We start from the raw sequence: 16,458 nt of genomic DNA on the forward strand, positions 1-16,458 counted from the left end.
GAAGTAGCAGTGACCTCAGCCTTTATTAAGACACTCCAGAGGGAGGAACATGCATTAGGGGCCGGCTTATATACAGTGCTCCCAAGGGATGCTGGGATCCCTTGGGACTTCAGGGGATGCGCTCCCTGGTGGCGGAACATGGGAGTGCATGCTTTACAGTACACAACATCACTACCACCGCAAAGTCAAAGTGAAAACTATTTACAAGGTGAGGCAGTCGGGAGCCTTTCTTTCCCTGGTGGACTGCCTCGGTACAAATGTCTGTTCTGGTGTGTTGGGCTGTGCCCTCGCTGGGCTGGCGTGTTGTTGGCCCTGCAGGGCTGCTGGGTGAGCCTGGCCTTGCTGGGCTGTTGGGCATGATGGGTTCGATTTCCTGGTCCGGGGTGGTGTCGTTGATCCTTTGGGTGTGTGTTGTGGGTTCGAAAAAGGTGGTGTCTGCTGTGGGTTGTTCAGGGCAGTCTGTGAACCACTGCCTCGTTTGGTCCAGGTGCTTTCTGCAAATTTGTCCATTGTCTAGTTTGACTACAAACACCCTACTCCCTTCTTTAGCTATCACCGTGCCCACGATCCACTTGGGACCATGTCCATAGTTTAGCACATACACAGGGTCATTCAGATCAATTTCCCGTGACACAGTGGCGCGACCATCGTTTACATTTTGTTGCTGCTGCCTGCTCTCTACCTGATCATGCAGGTTGGGGTGAACCAGCGAGAGTCTGGTTTTAAGTGTCCTTTTCATGAGTAGCTCAGCCCGGGGCACTCCTGTGAGCTAGTGGGGTCTCGTGCGGTAGCAGAGCAGTACGCGGGACAGGCGGATTTGGAGTGAGCCTTCTGTGACTCGTTTAAGGCTCTGTTTGATGGTTTGTACTGCTCGCTCTGCCTGCCCATTGGAAGCTGGTTTAAACGGGGCCGAGGTGACATGTTTGATCCCATTGCGGGTCATGAATTCTTTAAATTCGGCACTGGTGAAACATGGCCCATTGTCACCGACCAGTATGTCAGGCAGGCCGTGGGTGGCAAACATGGCCCTCAGGCTTTCAATGATGGCGGTGGTGGTGCTTCCCGACATTATTTCACATTCAATCCATTTTGAAAAAGCATCCACCACCACCAGGAACATTTTACCGAGAAACGGGCCCGATAGTCGACATGGATCCTCAACCATGGTCTGGAAGGCCAGGACCACAAACTTACTGGTGACTCTCTGGGCGCGTTGCTCAACTGAGCACATACGCTGCATTGCCGTACACAGGACTCTAAGTCAGAGTCGATACCGGGCCACCACAAGTAGGATCTGGCTGTCGCTTTCATCATTACTATACCCGGGTGTGTGATGTGGAGATCCGAGATGAACGTCTCCCTGCCCTTTTTGAGTAGCACTACGCGGTTACCCCACAACAGGCAGTCTGCCTGAATGGACAGCTTGTCCTTTCGCCACTGGAACGGCTCCCATGCAGTACACAGTTTTTTACGAGGGACAGCAGAGGATCTTGGCTGGTCCAAGTCCTAATCTGGCAGGCTGTGACAGGTGACTTATCATTTTCAAACGCTTCCATGACCATCAACAAGTCTGCGAGCTGCGCCACCATCAATAAGTTTGCAGGCTGAGCCATTTCCACCCCCGTGGTGGGCAATGGTAGCCGATTGAGAGCATCCGCACAGTTCTCGGTGCCTGGCCTGTGGCGGATGGTATAGTTATACGTTGATAGCACGAGTGCCCACCTTTGTATGCAGGCTGAGGCATTAGTATTTATCTCCTTGTTTTCAGCGAACGGGGATATGAGGGGCTTGTGATCGGTTTCCAGCTCGAATTTGAGGCCAAACAGGTACTTTTGCATTTTCTTTATCCCGAACACACACACACTAATCCCTCTTTCTCAATCATGCTGTAGGCCCTCTCGGCCTTAAGACCAGCTCCTGGAGGCATAGGCGACAGGTTGCAACTTCCTCGCAACGTTAGCTTGTTGCAATACACGCCCGACTCCGTACGACGACGCATCACATGCTAGCACACGTGTGCTGAGAGATTGGTTTGGTGTTATCACTGGTGGACATAAACGCCTGTGCTATCGCAATGGCCTTACTGAGGGTCAGTGGCTCTACAGTCAAAGGTTTTCGTAGGATAGTCTCGTGGCCAATGCCCAGTACAAAAAAGTCTCTGAGCATCTGCTCCAGGTAGCCATCAAACTCACATTGTCCGGCAAGTCGCCTTAGCTCGGCGACGTAGCTCGCCACTTCCTGACCTTCAGATCGTTGGCACATGCAGAACCGATACCTCGCCATCAGCACGCTCTCCCTCGGGTTAAGATGCTCCCGAACCAATGTACACATCTCCTCATACGACTTATCTGTGGGTTTCACCAGAGCCAGAAGATTCTTCATGAGGCTATAGGTCGGTTCCCCGCAGACCGTGAGGAGGACCGCTCTCCTTTTTGCAGCACTTCCTTCTCCGTCCAGCTCGTTGGCTACAAAGTACTGGTCTAACCGTTCATAGAAACATAGAAAATAGGTGCAGGAGCAGGCCATTCAGCCCTTCTAGCCTCCACCGCCATTCAATGAGTTCATGGCTGAACATGAAACTTCAGTACCCCATTCCTGCTTTCTCGCCATACCCCTTGATCCCCCGAGTAGTAAGGACTTCATTTAACTCCCTTTTGAATATATTTAGTGAATTGGCCTCAACTACTTTCTGTGGTAGAGAATTCCACAGGTTCACCACTCTCTGGGTGAAGAAGTTTCTCCTCATTTCGGTCCTAAATGGCTTACCCCTTATCCTTAGACTGTGACCTCTGGTTCTGGACTTCCCCAACATTGGGAACATTCTTCCTGCATCTAACCTGTCTAAACCCGTCAGAATTTTAAACGTTTCTATGAGGTCCCCTCTCATTCTTCTGAACTCCAGTGAATACAAGCCCAGTTGATCCAGTCTTTCTTGATAGGTCAGTCCCACCATCCCGGGAATCAGTCTGGTGAATCTTCGCTGCACTCCCTCAATAGCAAGAATGTCCTTCCTCAAGTTAGGAGACCAAAACTGCACACAATACTCCAGGTGTGGCCTCACCAAGGCCCTGTACAACTGTAGCAACACCTCCCTGCCCCTGTACTCAAATCCCCTCGCTATGAAGGCCAACATGCCATTTGCTTTCTTAACCGCCTGCTGCACCTGCATGCCAACCTTCAATGACTGATGTACCATGACACCCAGGTCTCGTTGCACCTTCCCTTTTCCTAATCTGTCACCATTCAGATAATAGTCTGTCTCTCTGTTTTTACCACCAAAGTGGATAACCTCACATTTATCCACATTATACTTCATCTGCCATTCATTTGCCCACTCACCTAACCTATCCAAGTCACTCTGCAGCCTCACAGCATCCTCCTCGCAGCTCACACTGCCACCCAACTTAGTGTCATCCGCAAATTTGGAGATACTACATTTAATCCCCTCGTCTAAATCATTAATGTACAATGTAAACAGCTGGGGCCCCAGCACAGAGCCTTGCGGTACCCCACTAGTCACTGCCTGCCATTCTGAAAAGTACCCATTTACTCCTACTCTTTGCTTCCTGTCTGACAACCAGTTCTCAATCCACGTCAGCACACTACCCCCAATCCCATGTGCTTTAACTTTGCACATTAATCTCTTGTGTGGGACCTTGTCGAAAGCCTTCTGAAAGTCCAAATATACCACATCAACTGGTTCTCCTTTGTCCACTTTACTGGAAACATCCTCAAAAAATTCCAGAAGATTTGTCAAGCATGATTTCCCTTTCACAAATCCATGCTGACTTGGACCTATCATGTCACCTTTTTCCAAATGCGCTGCTATGACATCCTTAATAATTGATTCCATCATTTTACCCACTACTGAGGTCAGGCTGACCGGTCTATAATTTCCTGTTTTCTCTCTCCCTCCTTTTTTAAAAAGTGGGGTTACATTGGCTACCCTCCACTCCATAGGAACTGATCCAGGGTCAATGGAATGTTGGAAAATGACTGTCAATGCATCCGCTATTTCCAAGGCCACCTCCTTAAGTATTCTGGGATGCAGTCCATCAGGCCCTGGGGATTTATCGGCCTTCAATCCCATTAATTTCCCCAACACAATTTCCCGACTAATAAAGATTTCCCTCAGTTCCTCCTCCTTACTAGACCCTCTGACCCCTTTTATATCTGGAAGGTTGTTTGTGTCCTCCTTAGTGAATACCGAACCAAAGTACTTGTTCAATTGGTCTGCCATTTCTTTGTTCCCCGTTATGACTTCCCCTGACATAGGCTTCCCAGTCCTCACCCTCCGAGAGCTTCTCCAGGATGCCCACAGTTTGCTGCATCTTTCCGTTGGATTCGTATACTTGTCGCCAGTTGTAGTGTATGTAGGCACCTTTAGTAATGACTCCACGAGGCAGAATGTGATACTTAAACTGTGTAGACCTGTAGTCCTTTATTTGCAGCTCCTGAGTGAGGACAACAAGCTGTGAGTTCCTTTTTATACTGGGTTACCTGCCGTGTGCAGGTAACCCTTAGGTCTCCAGCAGCAGCACCCTCTGGTGTACAGGTAAGGTGTGTACAGTATAAGGGTACATTCAGTGTGGCATAACAGTGTTACAGACATCACACAGTAAACAAGCATGCATGCACAACACTATCCTTAGTTTGTCCCATTTAATTTACAGGTAGCCCCATGTGATGGAGTGTGCCTTTACTGTGAATACGAGACTTTGTCTTCACAAGGACTGTGCAGTGGTCACTCCTACCAATGCTATCGTGAACAGATGTCCTGCACTTATCAAAAGTATACTTATGGAAATATTACTGCCATTCAAGTAACAGTTCTTTTCTTTCATGTCATGGTAAATATCAATTGCAACCCACTGAGAAAATGGTCTAGTCCCACAATACTTCATGCTTAGCTCAGTGCTAGAATTGGGGAGTGCATGACTCTGTATCAAACAGAATAAGATAACCAACAATTTCAACATGAAGAACTTGAATTTATATAGCACCTTTAACGTAGTGAAACGTTTCAAAATGCTTCACAGGAGTATTATGAGATAAAAATTTGACACCGAGCCGCATAAGTAGAAATTAGCGCAGGTGACCAAAAGCTCGGTCAAAGAGGTATGTTTTAAAGAGCATCTTGAAGGAGGAAAGAAAGGTAGAGAGGCAGAGAGGTTTCAGCAGGGAGTTTCAGAGCTTGGGGCCTAGGCAACAGAAGGCCACCAACGGTTGAGCGATTGTAATCAGGGATGCTCAGGAGGGCAGAATTAGAGGAGAGCAAACATCTCGGAGGGTTGTGGGGCTGGAAGAGTTTACGGAGATAGGGAGGAGCGAGGCCATGGAGGGATTTGAAAATAAGGATAAGAATTTTGAAATCGAGGCATTACTTAACCGGAAGCCAATTTAGGTCAGCGAGCACAGGGCAGCCGAGTTTTAGATCATCTCCAATTTATGTAGGGTAGAAAGTGAGATACATACATAATATGAGTATTGCACTACTCCAAAGTTAAATGCAGAAATTGGGTTGCCGTTGTAATTGTTCAAATATACAAGGCAGCAAACAAAATATCAAAACTTTAAGCTGTATGTTTGCTTAAGCTGCATTTAAGAGTTTTGCAGTTCCTAAATCAGACTCTCGAATACAATTTCAGGAGTTTATACCTATAGTACTCTGCTGAAATATTCAATAGTCAAATGTACTTACGTCCGGAGCCCTCCATTTTCCAGCACCAGTTCTTCTAAACGTGTGGATCTACCAACAACTCGTAGGATTTGTTCACAAACATCTGTGGACTAAAGAATTAGAAAATGAAATCTGCCTAACATTAAAAATAGAGAAAGATAAAGACAAAGAAACCCCAAAGCAGGCCCAAAAGCAGTAGAAAATGATCAATCCCCAAGGACTGAGAGCTTGTATTCAAGCTTAAAAATGAAAATCACATTTATCATTGATTTCCCACACTGGAAAGAATTTGCCAGTTCTGAGCTGGATTGTTGGGCAATGTACAACAGTTCTGGGCCCAAGAGAGGAATGCAAAAAGTTGAAACAGCCAATTGATGCAAGACACACTTTCCATTGTCTAACCATATGATTGCATTGACAGTCATGGAAAAGCCCACTGCTCAATCCATCCAGTTAACTAGAGAAGGAATCAATGGGCAGGGGAACAAATCTGCACAAATCGAGGAAAGTGCATTGCAAAAATATAAATAAAAAATAAACAGTCCATGTTTCCTTTAATCCTTTATCCCCAATATTTATGTATTCCAGCGATTACTGTCTCATTTTCACAAGCCATGCTAAATCAGCACTTCCTTGAGCAAGTTAAAGTGCCAATAGATTTATCGTGAGTAATTTTATTAGCAGTCATATGGAAATTTACTCATGAGCAGCTCAGTAATTTCAAAAACGTTAGTAAAATGATCAAGTTTGACTAAATTTATATCAATGAGGAGAAGGGTCAGGAATCAGGCTTGCTGACCTCTGCACTCAAATTCTCCAACTTGTGCACAAGGTTCTGCGTAAGAGCCTCGCCATGAAAAAATTACCCTATACTGCAATGAAGCTTGATTTAGTAATCAATCTTTATTATTTCTCAGTTTGCTTTAAAATCTGTTCAAGCAATAATTCTCAGATATTTCTATCAAGGCTCCATCACTTCACATTTTTTGTGCCAGATCTCATCAGAAAAGTCTCATACTTCTTGAGTCCTATTAGCTAGTGATACTGGCACCAATAAATCTGCAAAGAATGTTTGTAAAGCTTAGGTTGCTATTCTCTCTCTCTACCCCCTCCTGTCCTGTTTCGAAATAAAGTAAATGAGTTGACAGCACAAATCATTACAAATGGGTATGATTTGGTGGCCATTACAGAAACGTGGTTGCAGGGGGGCCAAGACTGGGAATTAAACATACAAGGGTATCTGACAATTCAGAAAGATAGACAAGAAGGGAAAGGAGGTGGGGTAGCTCTGTTAATAAAGGATGATATCAGGGCAGTTGTGAGAGACGATATTGGCTCTAATGAACAAAATGTTGAATCATTGTGGGTGGAGATTAGAGATAGTAAGGGGAAAAAGTCACTGGTGGGCGTAGTTTATAGGCCCCCAAATAATAACTTCATGGTGGGGCGGGCAATAATCAAGGGAATAATGGAAGCATGTGAAAAAGGAACAGCAGTCATCATGGGGAATTTTAACCTACATATCGATTGGTCAAATCAAATCGCACGGGGTAGCCTTGAGGAGGAATTCATAGAATGCATACAGGATTGTTTCTTAGAACAGTATGTTACAGAACCTACAAGGGAGCATGCTATCTTAGATCTGGTCCTGTGTAATGAGACAGGAATAATAAACAATCTCCTAGTAAAAGATCCTCTCGGAATGAGTGATCACAGTATGGTTGAATTTGTAATACAGATTGAGGGCGAGGAAGTAGTGTCTCAAACGTGCATACTATGCTTAAACAAAGGGGACTACAGTGGGATGAGGGCAGAGTTGGCTAAAATAGACTGGAAACACAGACTAAACGGTGGCACAATTGAGGAACAGTGGAGGACTTTTAAGGAGCTCTTTCATAATGCTCAACAAAAATATATTCCAGTGAAAAAGAAGGGCGGTAAGAGAAGGGATAACCAGCCGTGGATAACCAAGGAAATAAGGGAGAGTATCAAACTAAAAACCAATGCATATAAGGTGGCCAAGGTTAGTGGGAAACTAGAAGATTGGGAAAATTTTAAACGACTGCAAAGAATGACGAAGAAAGCAATAAAGAAAGGAAAGATAGATTACGAAAGTAAACTTGCGCAAAACATAAAAAGACAGTAAAAGCTTTTACCGATATATAAAACGGAAAAGGGTGACTAAAGTAAATGTTGATCCCTTAGAAGATGAGAAGGGGGATTTAATAATGGGAAATGTGGAAATGGCTGAGACCTTAAACAATTATTTTGCTTCGGTCTTCATAGTGGAAGACACAAAAACCATGCCAAAAATTGCTGGTCACGGGAATGTGGGAAGGGAGGACCTTGAGATAATCACTATCACTAGGGGGGTAGTGCTGGATAGGCTAATGGGACTCAAGGTAAATAAGTCCCCTGGTCTGAATGAAATGCATCCCAGGGTATTAAAAGAGATGGCGGAAGTTCTAGCAGATGCATTCGTTATAATCTACCAAAATTCTCTGGACTCTGGGGAGGTACCAGCGGATTGGAAAGCAGCTAATATAACGCCTCTGTTTAAAAAAGGGGGCAGACAAAAGGCAGGTAACTATAGGCCGGTTAGTTTAACATCTGTAGTGGGGAAAATGCTTGAAGCTATCATTAAGGAAGAAATAGCGGGACATCAAGATAGGAATAGTGCAATCAAGCAGACACAACATGGATTCATGAAGGAGAAATCATGTTTCACTAATTTACTGGAATTCTTTGATATAACGAGCATGGTGGATAGAGGTGTACCGATGGATGTGGTGTATTTAGATTTCCAAAAGGCATTCGATAAGGTGCCACACAAAAGGTTACTGCATAAGATAAAGGTACGCGGAGTCAGAGGAAATGTATTAGCATGGATAGAGAATTGGCTGGCTAACAGAAAGCAGAGAGTCAGGATAAATGGGTCCTTTTCGGGTTGGAAATCGGTGGTTAGTGGTGTGCCACAGGGATCGGTGCTGGGACCACAACTGTTTACAATATACATAGATGACCTGGAAGAGGGGACAGAATGTAGTATAACAAAATTTGCAGATGACACAAAGATTAGTGGGAAAGCGGGTTGTGTAGAGGATACAGAGAGGCTGCAAAGAGATTTAGATAGGTTAAGCGAATGGGTTAAGGTTTGGCAGATGGAATACAATGTCGGAAAATGTGAGGTCATCCACCTTGGAAAAAAAAACAGTAAAGGGGAATATTATTTGAATGGGGAGAAATTACAACATGCTGCGGTGCAGAGGGACCTGGGGGTCCTTGTGCATGAATCCCAAAAAGTTAGTTTGCAGGTGCAGCCGGTAATCAGGAAGGCGAATGGAATGTTGATCTTCATTGCGAGGGGGATGGAGTACAAAAGCAGGGAGGTCTTGCTGCAACTGTATAGGGTATTAATGAGGCCGCACCTGGAGTACTGCATGCAGTTTTGGTCACCTTACTTAAGGAAGGATATACTAGTTTTGGAGGGGGTACAGAGACGATTCACTAGGCTGATTCCGGAGATGAGGGGGTTACCTTCTGATGATAGATTGAGCAGACTGGGTCTTTACTCCTTGGAATTCAGAAGGATGAGGGGTGATCTTATAGAAACATTTAAAATCATGAAAGGGATAGACAAGATAGAGGCAGAGAGGTTGTTTCCACTGGTCGGGGAGACTAGAACTAGGGGGCACAGCCTCAAAATACGGGGGAGCCAATTTAAAACTGAGTTGAGAAGGAATTTCTTCTCCCAGAGGGTTGTGAATCTGTGGAATTCTCTGCCCAAGGAAGCAGTTGAGGCTAGCTCATTGAATGTATTCAAATCACAGATAGATAGATTTTTAACCAAGAAGGGAATTAAGGGTTACGGGGAGCGGGCGGGTAAGTGGAGCTGAGTCCACGGCCAGATCAGCCATGATCTTGTTGAATGGCGGAGCAGGCTCAAGGGGCTAGATGGCCTACTCCTGTTCCTAATTCTTATGTTCTTATGTTCCCCCACTCCTCCTCTCCACATCTTGTGTTTCCCTCTGCTCTCCTCCATTTGCTTCTCTCTCCAATTTGTTTCTCACTCCTGCTCTCTCCCAAATTATTTGCTGGTGACACAGCAGAAAAAAGCATCACATTATCCTACTCCAGGACAATCCATGTGCCCCACCAGTGGGAGCACCTCAAGATGAAAACCATCGTATTAAAAAATATGTTCATGTTTATGACATATCAATGTAAGCAGTCACAACTTCCAACTCCTCCAATATTGAGATAGACTAACAGTCTAATTAGAAATAAGCCACTTTTATTATTTGATCAAATGTTCAACAAACTTATCACTGAAGTTTATGGATGTTTTGGATATAACAAGAAGCCAGCAGATGGCATAGGAACGCTTTTAGAGCGATGTGTAGAAATGATAACACATCAAGCATGAAACTCATGAGATCATTGTAGCCCCAAGTGTTACTGCTTTCACAAATGAATCATGGAATGTTTTCTATGACTCAGATCAAAGACATTGAATTGAAATAGTTCTGTCAAATTTATAATTGGGAGCAAGGTCCCACAAATAGCAATGAGATAAATGACCAGATAATCTGTTCAAGTGATCTTGTTTGAGAGATAAATGTTGGCCAGGACACCAGGAGAACTATCCAAATGTTTTATGTCCACCTGAGGGGTTTAACACCTCATCCAACACCGTGGCTCCATGGTAGCACTCTCGCCTCTGAGTGCCAAAGGGTCAAATACAAGACCTCTGAATAGTTACCTCAGCAATTAATGGAAACAAACCAGAATACTTAGAGCATGCTGTTGTCTTCTACTCAACTGCAGAGTCCAGTATTCACTTACCAGTTTAAGATCCTTGGAGGAGAGCTTTGTGAACCACTGGTTGTACTCCAACGCAGCAACAATTGGTATTAAGTCTCTAATAAAATGTGAAGGAAGTTTGATTATTTGACAGTGACATTTGCCTCTTTGATTTATACTATAAACAAGATAACTAATAAATTTAATGCACAGGATGAGTAGTGTTGATCTCTATTTTAAGGATTTATCTCTGCATCCAACCAATGTCATTGCAAGCTATTAGTCATGCTGCTGATTACCCCCATGCAGTACTTGATTTTTGTTTACATAACACTTAACTTTGCAATGTGTTGAGAGTTTTTTAATTTGATAAAGTTATATATAAATGCAAGTCTCATTATCTTAAACTACATTTTTTTTAAATCAATAAATCTGAGCTCATTTAATAAGGCATGCCAGCAATTTACTTTTTTTCCCTATTGGGTTCACTTCACTCACCTTGATTATCCAATTTACCCAAACAGACTTTAATTTTAATAAAGATCACTTTATGGGCAGAATTGAAGGTTTAAAAATTAATTAGATCAATACAACAATCTGAAATTTTCCTTCAGGGTAACTTATGCAAATAGTTAATGAGAAAAAATATCATCCCTGTAATGAGGAATAATTTACAGGGTTGTGTTTTGTTCTCCATGACTCTGAACCCTTGTTCAGGTTCGACAGAAGCCTGCAGTTCAACCAAATAGCCATTTTTTGTATGCGAGCCTAGACAGTAAGTGTTCACTACGACAGCAGAGCTCAATTCTGTTCTCAACCAGCGTCCACACAAGCTTTCCAGTTTTGGTCGCTGAATAATAATTATTTGCAGGGTCCAGGACTGATTTTTTTCCCCTCTTCCTAGTCCAGCAGCATGGCGGCCAATTATAGTGCCCAAATTTCTGCCTTGGCTGAGATCCATGTCTGCACACACCAGGAATCAGACCGAGCAGCTTCTGGTCCATATGGTTTAGTGCTACATCAGGTAATGCCGTTACCCACTATAAAGGAAGTTATTTTGCATCTATTTTAACTGTAACACTCCCGCATCATTACCTCGAGTCTCCCTCAAGGATCTATCCTTGGCCCCCTCCTACCTCTCATCTACATGCTGCCCCTCAGCAACATCATCCAAAAACACAGTCAGTTTCTACATGTACTTTAACGAGACCCAGCTCTACCTCACCACCACTTCCCTCAACACCTCCATTGTCTCTAAATTGTCAAACTGCTTGTCCGACATCCAGTAATGGATGAGCAGAAATATTGGGAAACCGAAGCCAATGGGGCCAAAATTCACTGCCGCCTGAAACGGATCGCACCCACCACTTTTGTTGTGTTTTCACCGCCTCAGTCAATAAGGTGGTCTCCTGCGCGAAATTCAGCTCTGTCTTTTTTTTCGAACAGACCGGAAGTCAGTCATAATGGGGGCAGAAGTGGGGCGGAGAGCAGAAGATTGATCACAAGAGGGGCGGAAGCAGAGGCGGGACGGAGTCTCCGCCGCTGTCAGTGATGTCATGACGCGGGTGTGTCACCAAGTCTCTCCCCTTCACTTAAAGGGGAGAGCTGCTGCGAGCTCTGCAATTATTTTAGTTAGGACCACTGGGCCACTAGGTAGGGTTTTGGCTGGGCCAGTGGCCTGGCACCCAAGAGGGTTTGCCAGGCTGCCAACACCCGGGGGCATAACAGTCCGGCCGACCTCGCAGTCGGCTGACAAAAAAATAAAATGCCGGCCACGGCATGCGCCCTCCCCTTGAATGGCTGTCGCACAGCCATGTTGCCCACACTGCAAACACAGTGCACCGACAGAAAGAACTGTCGAGGGCACCACTTGGTGGCTCGAAGATTTTTTCCCCCTGAATTTAGCTTGAGGTGCGAGAGATCGGTGGTGCGCGCTTTGATGACGCACGTAGGAGGGGTTGGCAGCAGCGGTGCGGAAGTGGGGTCCGCTGAAAAAAGCACCGAGGAGAATATCGCGAGTGGCTGCCATTCGACTCCAAATTGGTGGCAATTCTACTCCGCCGCGCGACCACCGCTTTCTGGCGGTAAGAGGTATTTTCAGGAGGCTGAATTTCGGCCCCAATGTCACAATGCCACAAACTCCGTTCCCTAGCCACCAATTCCATCCCTCTCCCTAGCATCTGTCTGAGGCTGAATCAGACTGTTCGCAACCTTGGTGTCCTTATTGGAAATGAGCTTCCGACCACATATCCGTGCCATAACTAAGACCGTCTATTTCCACTTCGCATTATCGCCCGACTCCATCCCGCCTCAGCTCATTTGCTGCTGAAATCCTCGTCCATGCCTTTGTTACCTCTAGACTTGACTATTCCAACACACTCCTGGCTGGCCTTCCACGTTCTACCCTATGTAAACTTGAGGTCATCCAAATCTCAGCTACCTGTGTCCGAACTTGCACCAAGTCCTGTTCACCCATCACCCCGTGCTTGCTAATCTCCATTGGCTCCTGGTTAAGCAACGCCTCGATTTTACAATTCTCATCCTTGTTTTCAAATCCCCCCATGGCCTCGCCCCTTCCTATCTCTGTAATCTCCTCCAGTCCCACAAACCACCCCAAGATATCTAATTTGGCCTCTTGAGCATCCCTGATTTTAATCACTCAACCATTAGTAGCCGTGCCTTCAACTGTCAAGGCCCGAAGCTCTGGAATTCCCTCCCTAAATCTCTCCATTTCTCTATCTCTCTTTCCTCCTTTAAGATGCTCCTTCATCTGCCTTAATTTCTCCTGATGTGGCTCAGGTTAATATTTGTTTTACAACGCTCCTGTGAAGCGCTTTGGGACATTTTACAGCGTTAAAAGCGTTGTATAAATAAAAGTTATTGTTGTTATATCTAAGGCTTAATTGCATTAAAACCAATGAATTTTTGAGGTGGACACAATTTTAGTCAGTTTGGCTTTTGCAGGAAAACAATTTAAATCAAACTTAAAATACAATTTCAATTTCACATGAGCAGAAAAACTGTTATCAGATCAGCCTGCGCTACAAAATAAATCGAACAATATGCTGGAGATTATAATAAACTGGGGTGTGCACAATGTTAAAACCTATTTTAAAGCCACTGGAAAAGCACACAACAAACTTGATTGACCGAATCGGTGCAACCTTCAAACTCTATAGGCATGTCCAAAAGCCCACATGTCTAAAATGTACCCGAGTATCACTTTCATTAGAAGCAGGCTGCATGTTGTTAAATGTACAATAACTGGATAATGTTCAACACCTAGCACATAACTCACTGGCTCCTTTTAACCATTTAGGGTCCGAACTCGGTCAAAGCAAAGGCCCACCCAAGTGCCCCCCAAAGGACCACCGAGAGACTGGGCGGTACTTTGCCTGTAAGATTCCTCTAAATGAGGTGGCAGTACCGCCCGCCGGCCAAACAACGGTTTACGCCGTCAATCTGGGCGGCAGCGGATGGGAGCTCTCAATCTCGGCGGCAAATGCGCTTGCCGCCCAAATGCTGCCGAAGATGGAGTCGGGCCGAGGGAGGGTGGAAGACCTGCAAATAAAAATAATAGCAAAAAAAAACGCAACACCTTCAGGGGACCCCATCCAGGTAAGTCGCTGCAAAAAAATGTTTTTAAATATGTTCACTAATCTTTTTTTTCGTTCTTCGTACTTACCGTCGGGGTTAGAACAGCCTTCACACAGCGGTCCTTCCCCCTGCTGGCGCCAACTCCCGCCAGCACCAATCTGGCAGTTCAGCGGGCGGGAGGCCACTTATGCCAGAGGACGTTAGCGGGCAATTCCCGGCGGTACTCCCCTCCCGCTCGCTCCAGCCCAAGTGTAAAATGGCAAAGAGGGAAGACCAGCAGCAAAACTCGGTGGCAGTCAGCAGCAAGGCCACCAATACCGGGGCCTTAGAGCTCTATTTTCAACCAGAGTTCAAAATGCTCGTGTAGAGTAAATCCGAGTTTTTTGGACTTGACATCAAAACAAGATCATGATTCACTGAATGAAGTATATAAATTGCTAGAGAGTGGAGTGCGCTGGTAGATGTAACACCAGTTACTATACATTCAACATTAGAAGCACACTGCTTCTAATCAGAAGAGACAATGGGCTGGATTTTACAAACCTCGGCGGGTCCGTGGCGGGCAACGTCGGTGGCGAGTCCCGACCCCGCTACTGTCTCTATCCCGGCCTCTGAAATGATTTTCCCCTGATTAGGATTGTTAAGCCCGACCAGCGCACTTCCCAGCCAATTAGAGGAAGTGGGTCTTGGGACATCATTTGATGATGCGTCATCAGCAGGTTTCCTTAAAGGGATGATGGACGGCTTTCTTTTGACATTTGTGCTGTCAGTGTTCTACAGCGTTGAGGTGCTGCAAACACTGACAATCACCCAGACTCTCCCATGACTCCGTCCATCTGCTTATGGAAGGAGTCAAGGCAGACAGGAGGTCCCCTTCCCTTCCCATGGGCGGAAAAGACCTCCCCAGGAGATCAACACAGCTTGGTTGCACATTGCAGAGGAGGGTACAAGCAGAGGATGTGGTCAGGAGGACCTGGGTGCAGTGCCGCAAACACTTCAATGATCTCAGTACATCTTGAAACGTTAGTACAAAGCCACACTGAACCTCATTCTGCTATGCCTCTCATGACATCCCCATCAATCTGCCTTCCCGACCCTACTCCTGCACTTCCTTACTCACATCAACTTACCTTGCACCTCCACCCATCCTCTCTATCAACATTATCACATCCCCATCTCACTAGCTACCCCTCACACTCATCCTCGTGCAATCAAAGCAACTTCTTGGACAGACTTCTGTGCACCTTTGGAAGTGGCTTCGTGAATTGCAGTGAATGGTGAGACAAAACGGCACCTTCCGCAATGCTGATGAGCGTGAAAGGAATGGCTTGGGCATTGTAGAGATGCTTTATGATGTTGGTGTGGGGTAGTGCCAACCTGCCGCATCATGTGGCAGCATCAGGTAATGTAAATCTGGCCATGGTGAGGCCATTTCTGGCCCTCACGGGCAACAATGTGGTCAGGTGCTGATGCCCTGTGTCCTGTGAAGCATCAGTTGATTGCGTAAAAGGCTGGTGTTGTTGTTGGTGCTGCTGGTGTGCCTGGTGATGCTGGTGTTGAGGCTGATTGTGGTGGCATTCTGAGGACCAAGGTGAGAAAGTTTCAAGGGCACCCATGCTGATGGAATAGATGGCAAGTGAAGTAGAAATGACAGAAGTGATCTGTCAATGGTGGGAGAGGTAATGAGGTCAACATTCTGAATCAGATTCAGACTTGCTGCATCCTGAATCTGTAGTGCAAATGCAGTTTAGAGAAGCTAGTGGTTAAGGAAACATTTCGCAATCAGCTGGGAGCTTTGACTTGACATTTGAAGCTGTCAACTCATCAGTTGATTCAATGGCTACTGACATCCAACCTCAGCTTCACACATGTGTTCTAGGCACAGAGGGAAATTGGTCAAATTCAAAAAGCTGGGGGAAAAAAAGCTTTGTTAAGTGGCTGTAAACAAGCCACGAATGATTTTAATTGCCTCCCCCGCCGCTGCGTGTCGGGTCTGCTCAGCGCTAACAGACCCGACGAGGCCGAAGTTCAGCTTTCCAAAAAGGCCACTTACCGCCTGAAAGCAGCAGCCAGGCGGCGGAGTCGAGCGCCCGCCGATTTCTGCTACAATGGCCGCCACGATCGAAATTCACCTCGGGGATTTTTCTGGCGGTCCCACTTCCACCTTGCTACTGCCGACCATCCAAAGTGCGTAATTCAAAGGGCACACCGCCAATCCCCCGCACCCCCTGCGAAATTTAGCTGTAAAAATCAGAGATCCGCCACACGGTGCCCCCGACAGCTTTTTCTGTCTATGCACCTTCCTTTTACTCTGTCACCAACGGCAGCGCGGCGGCTCTTCAAGGAGAGGGCGCACTGCCACAGCCGCCATATTTTTT

General features: G+C 45.7%; 1 protein-coding gene across 5 annotated transcripts in view; it reads right to left on the reverse strand.

The window, feature by feature from the left end:
* LOC139264358 (F-actin-uncapping protein LRRC16A-like) overlaps positions 1 to 16,458 on the reverse strand; it is a 554,868-nt gene that overhangs the window by 305,437 nt on the left and 232,973 nt on the right. For all 5 annotated transcript variants that reach the window (XM_070880668.1, XM_070880667.1, XM_070880669.1 and 2 more), the window contains 2 exons: positions 10,526 to 10,601; positions 5,702 to 5,790 (listed from right to left, as the gene is read on the reverse strand). In XM_070880668.1, coding sequence (XP_070736769.1) covers positions 5,702 to 5,790; positions 10,526 to 10,601 — 165 coding nt within the window. The remainder of the gene's footprint in view (positions 1 to 5,701; positions 5,791 to 10,525; positions 10,602 to 16,458) is intronic.

This window comes from Pristiophorus japonicus, chromosome 5 (genome assembly GCF_044704955.1).
Source record: "Pristiophorus japonicus isolate sPriJap1 chromosome 5, sPriJap1.hap1, whole genome shotgun sequence".
Lineage (NCBI taxonomy): Eukaryota > Metazoa > Chordata > Chondrichthyes > Pristiophoridae > Pristiophorus > Pristiophorus japonicus.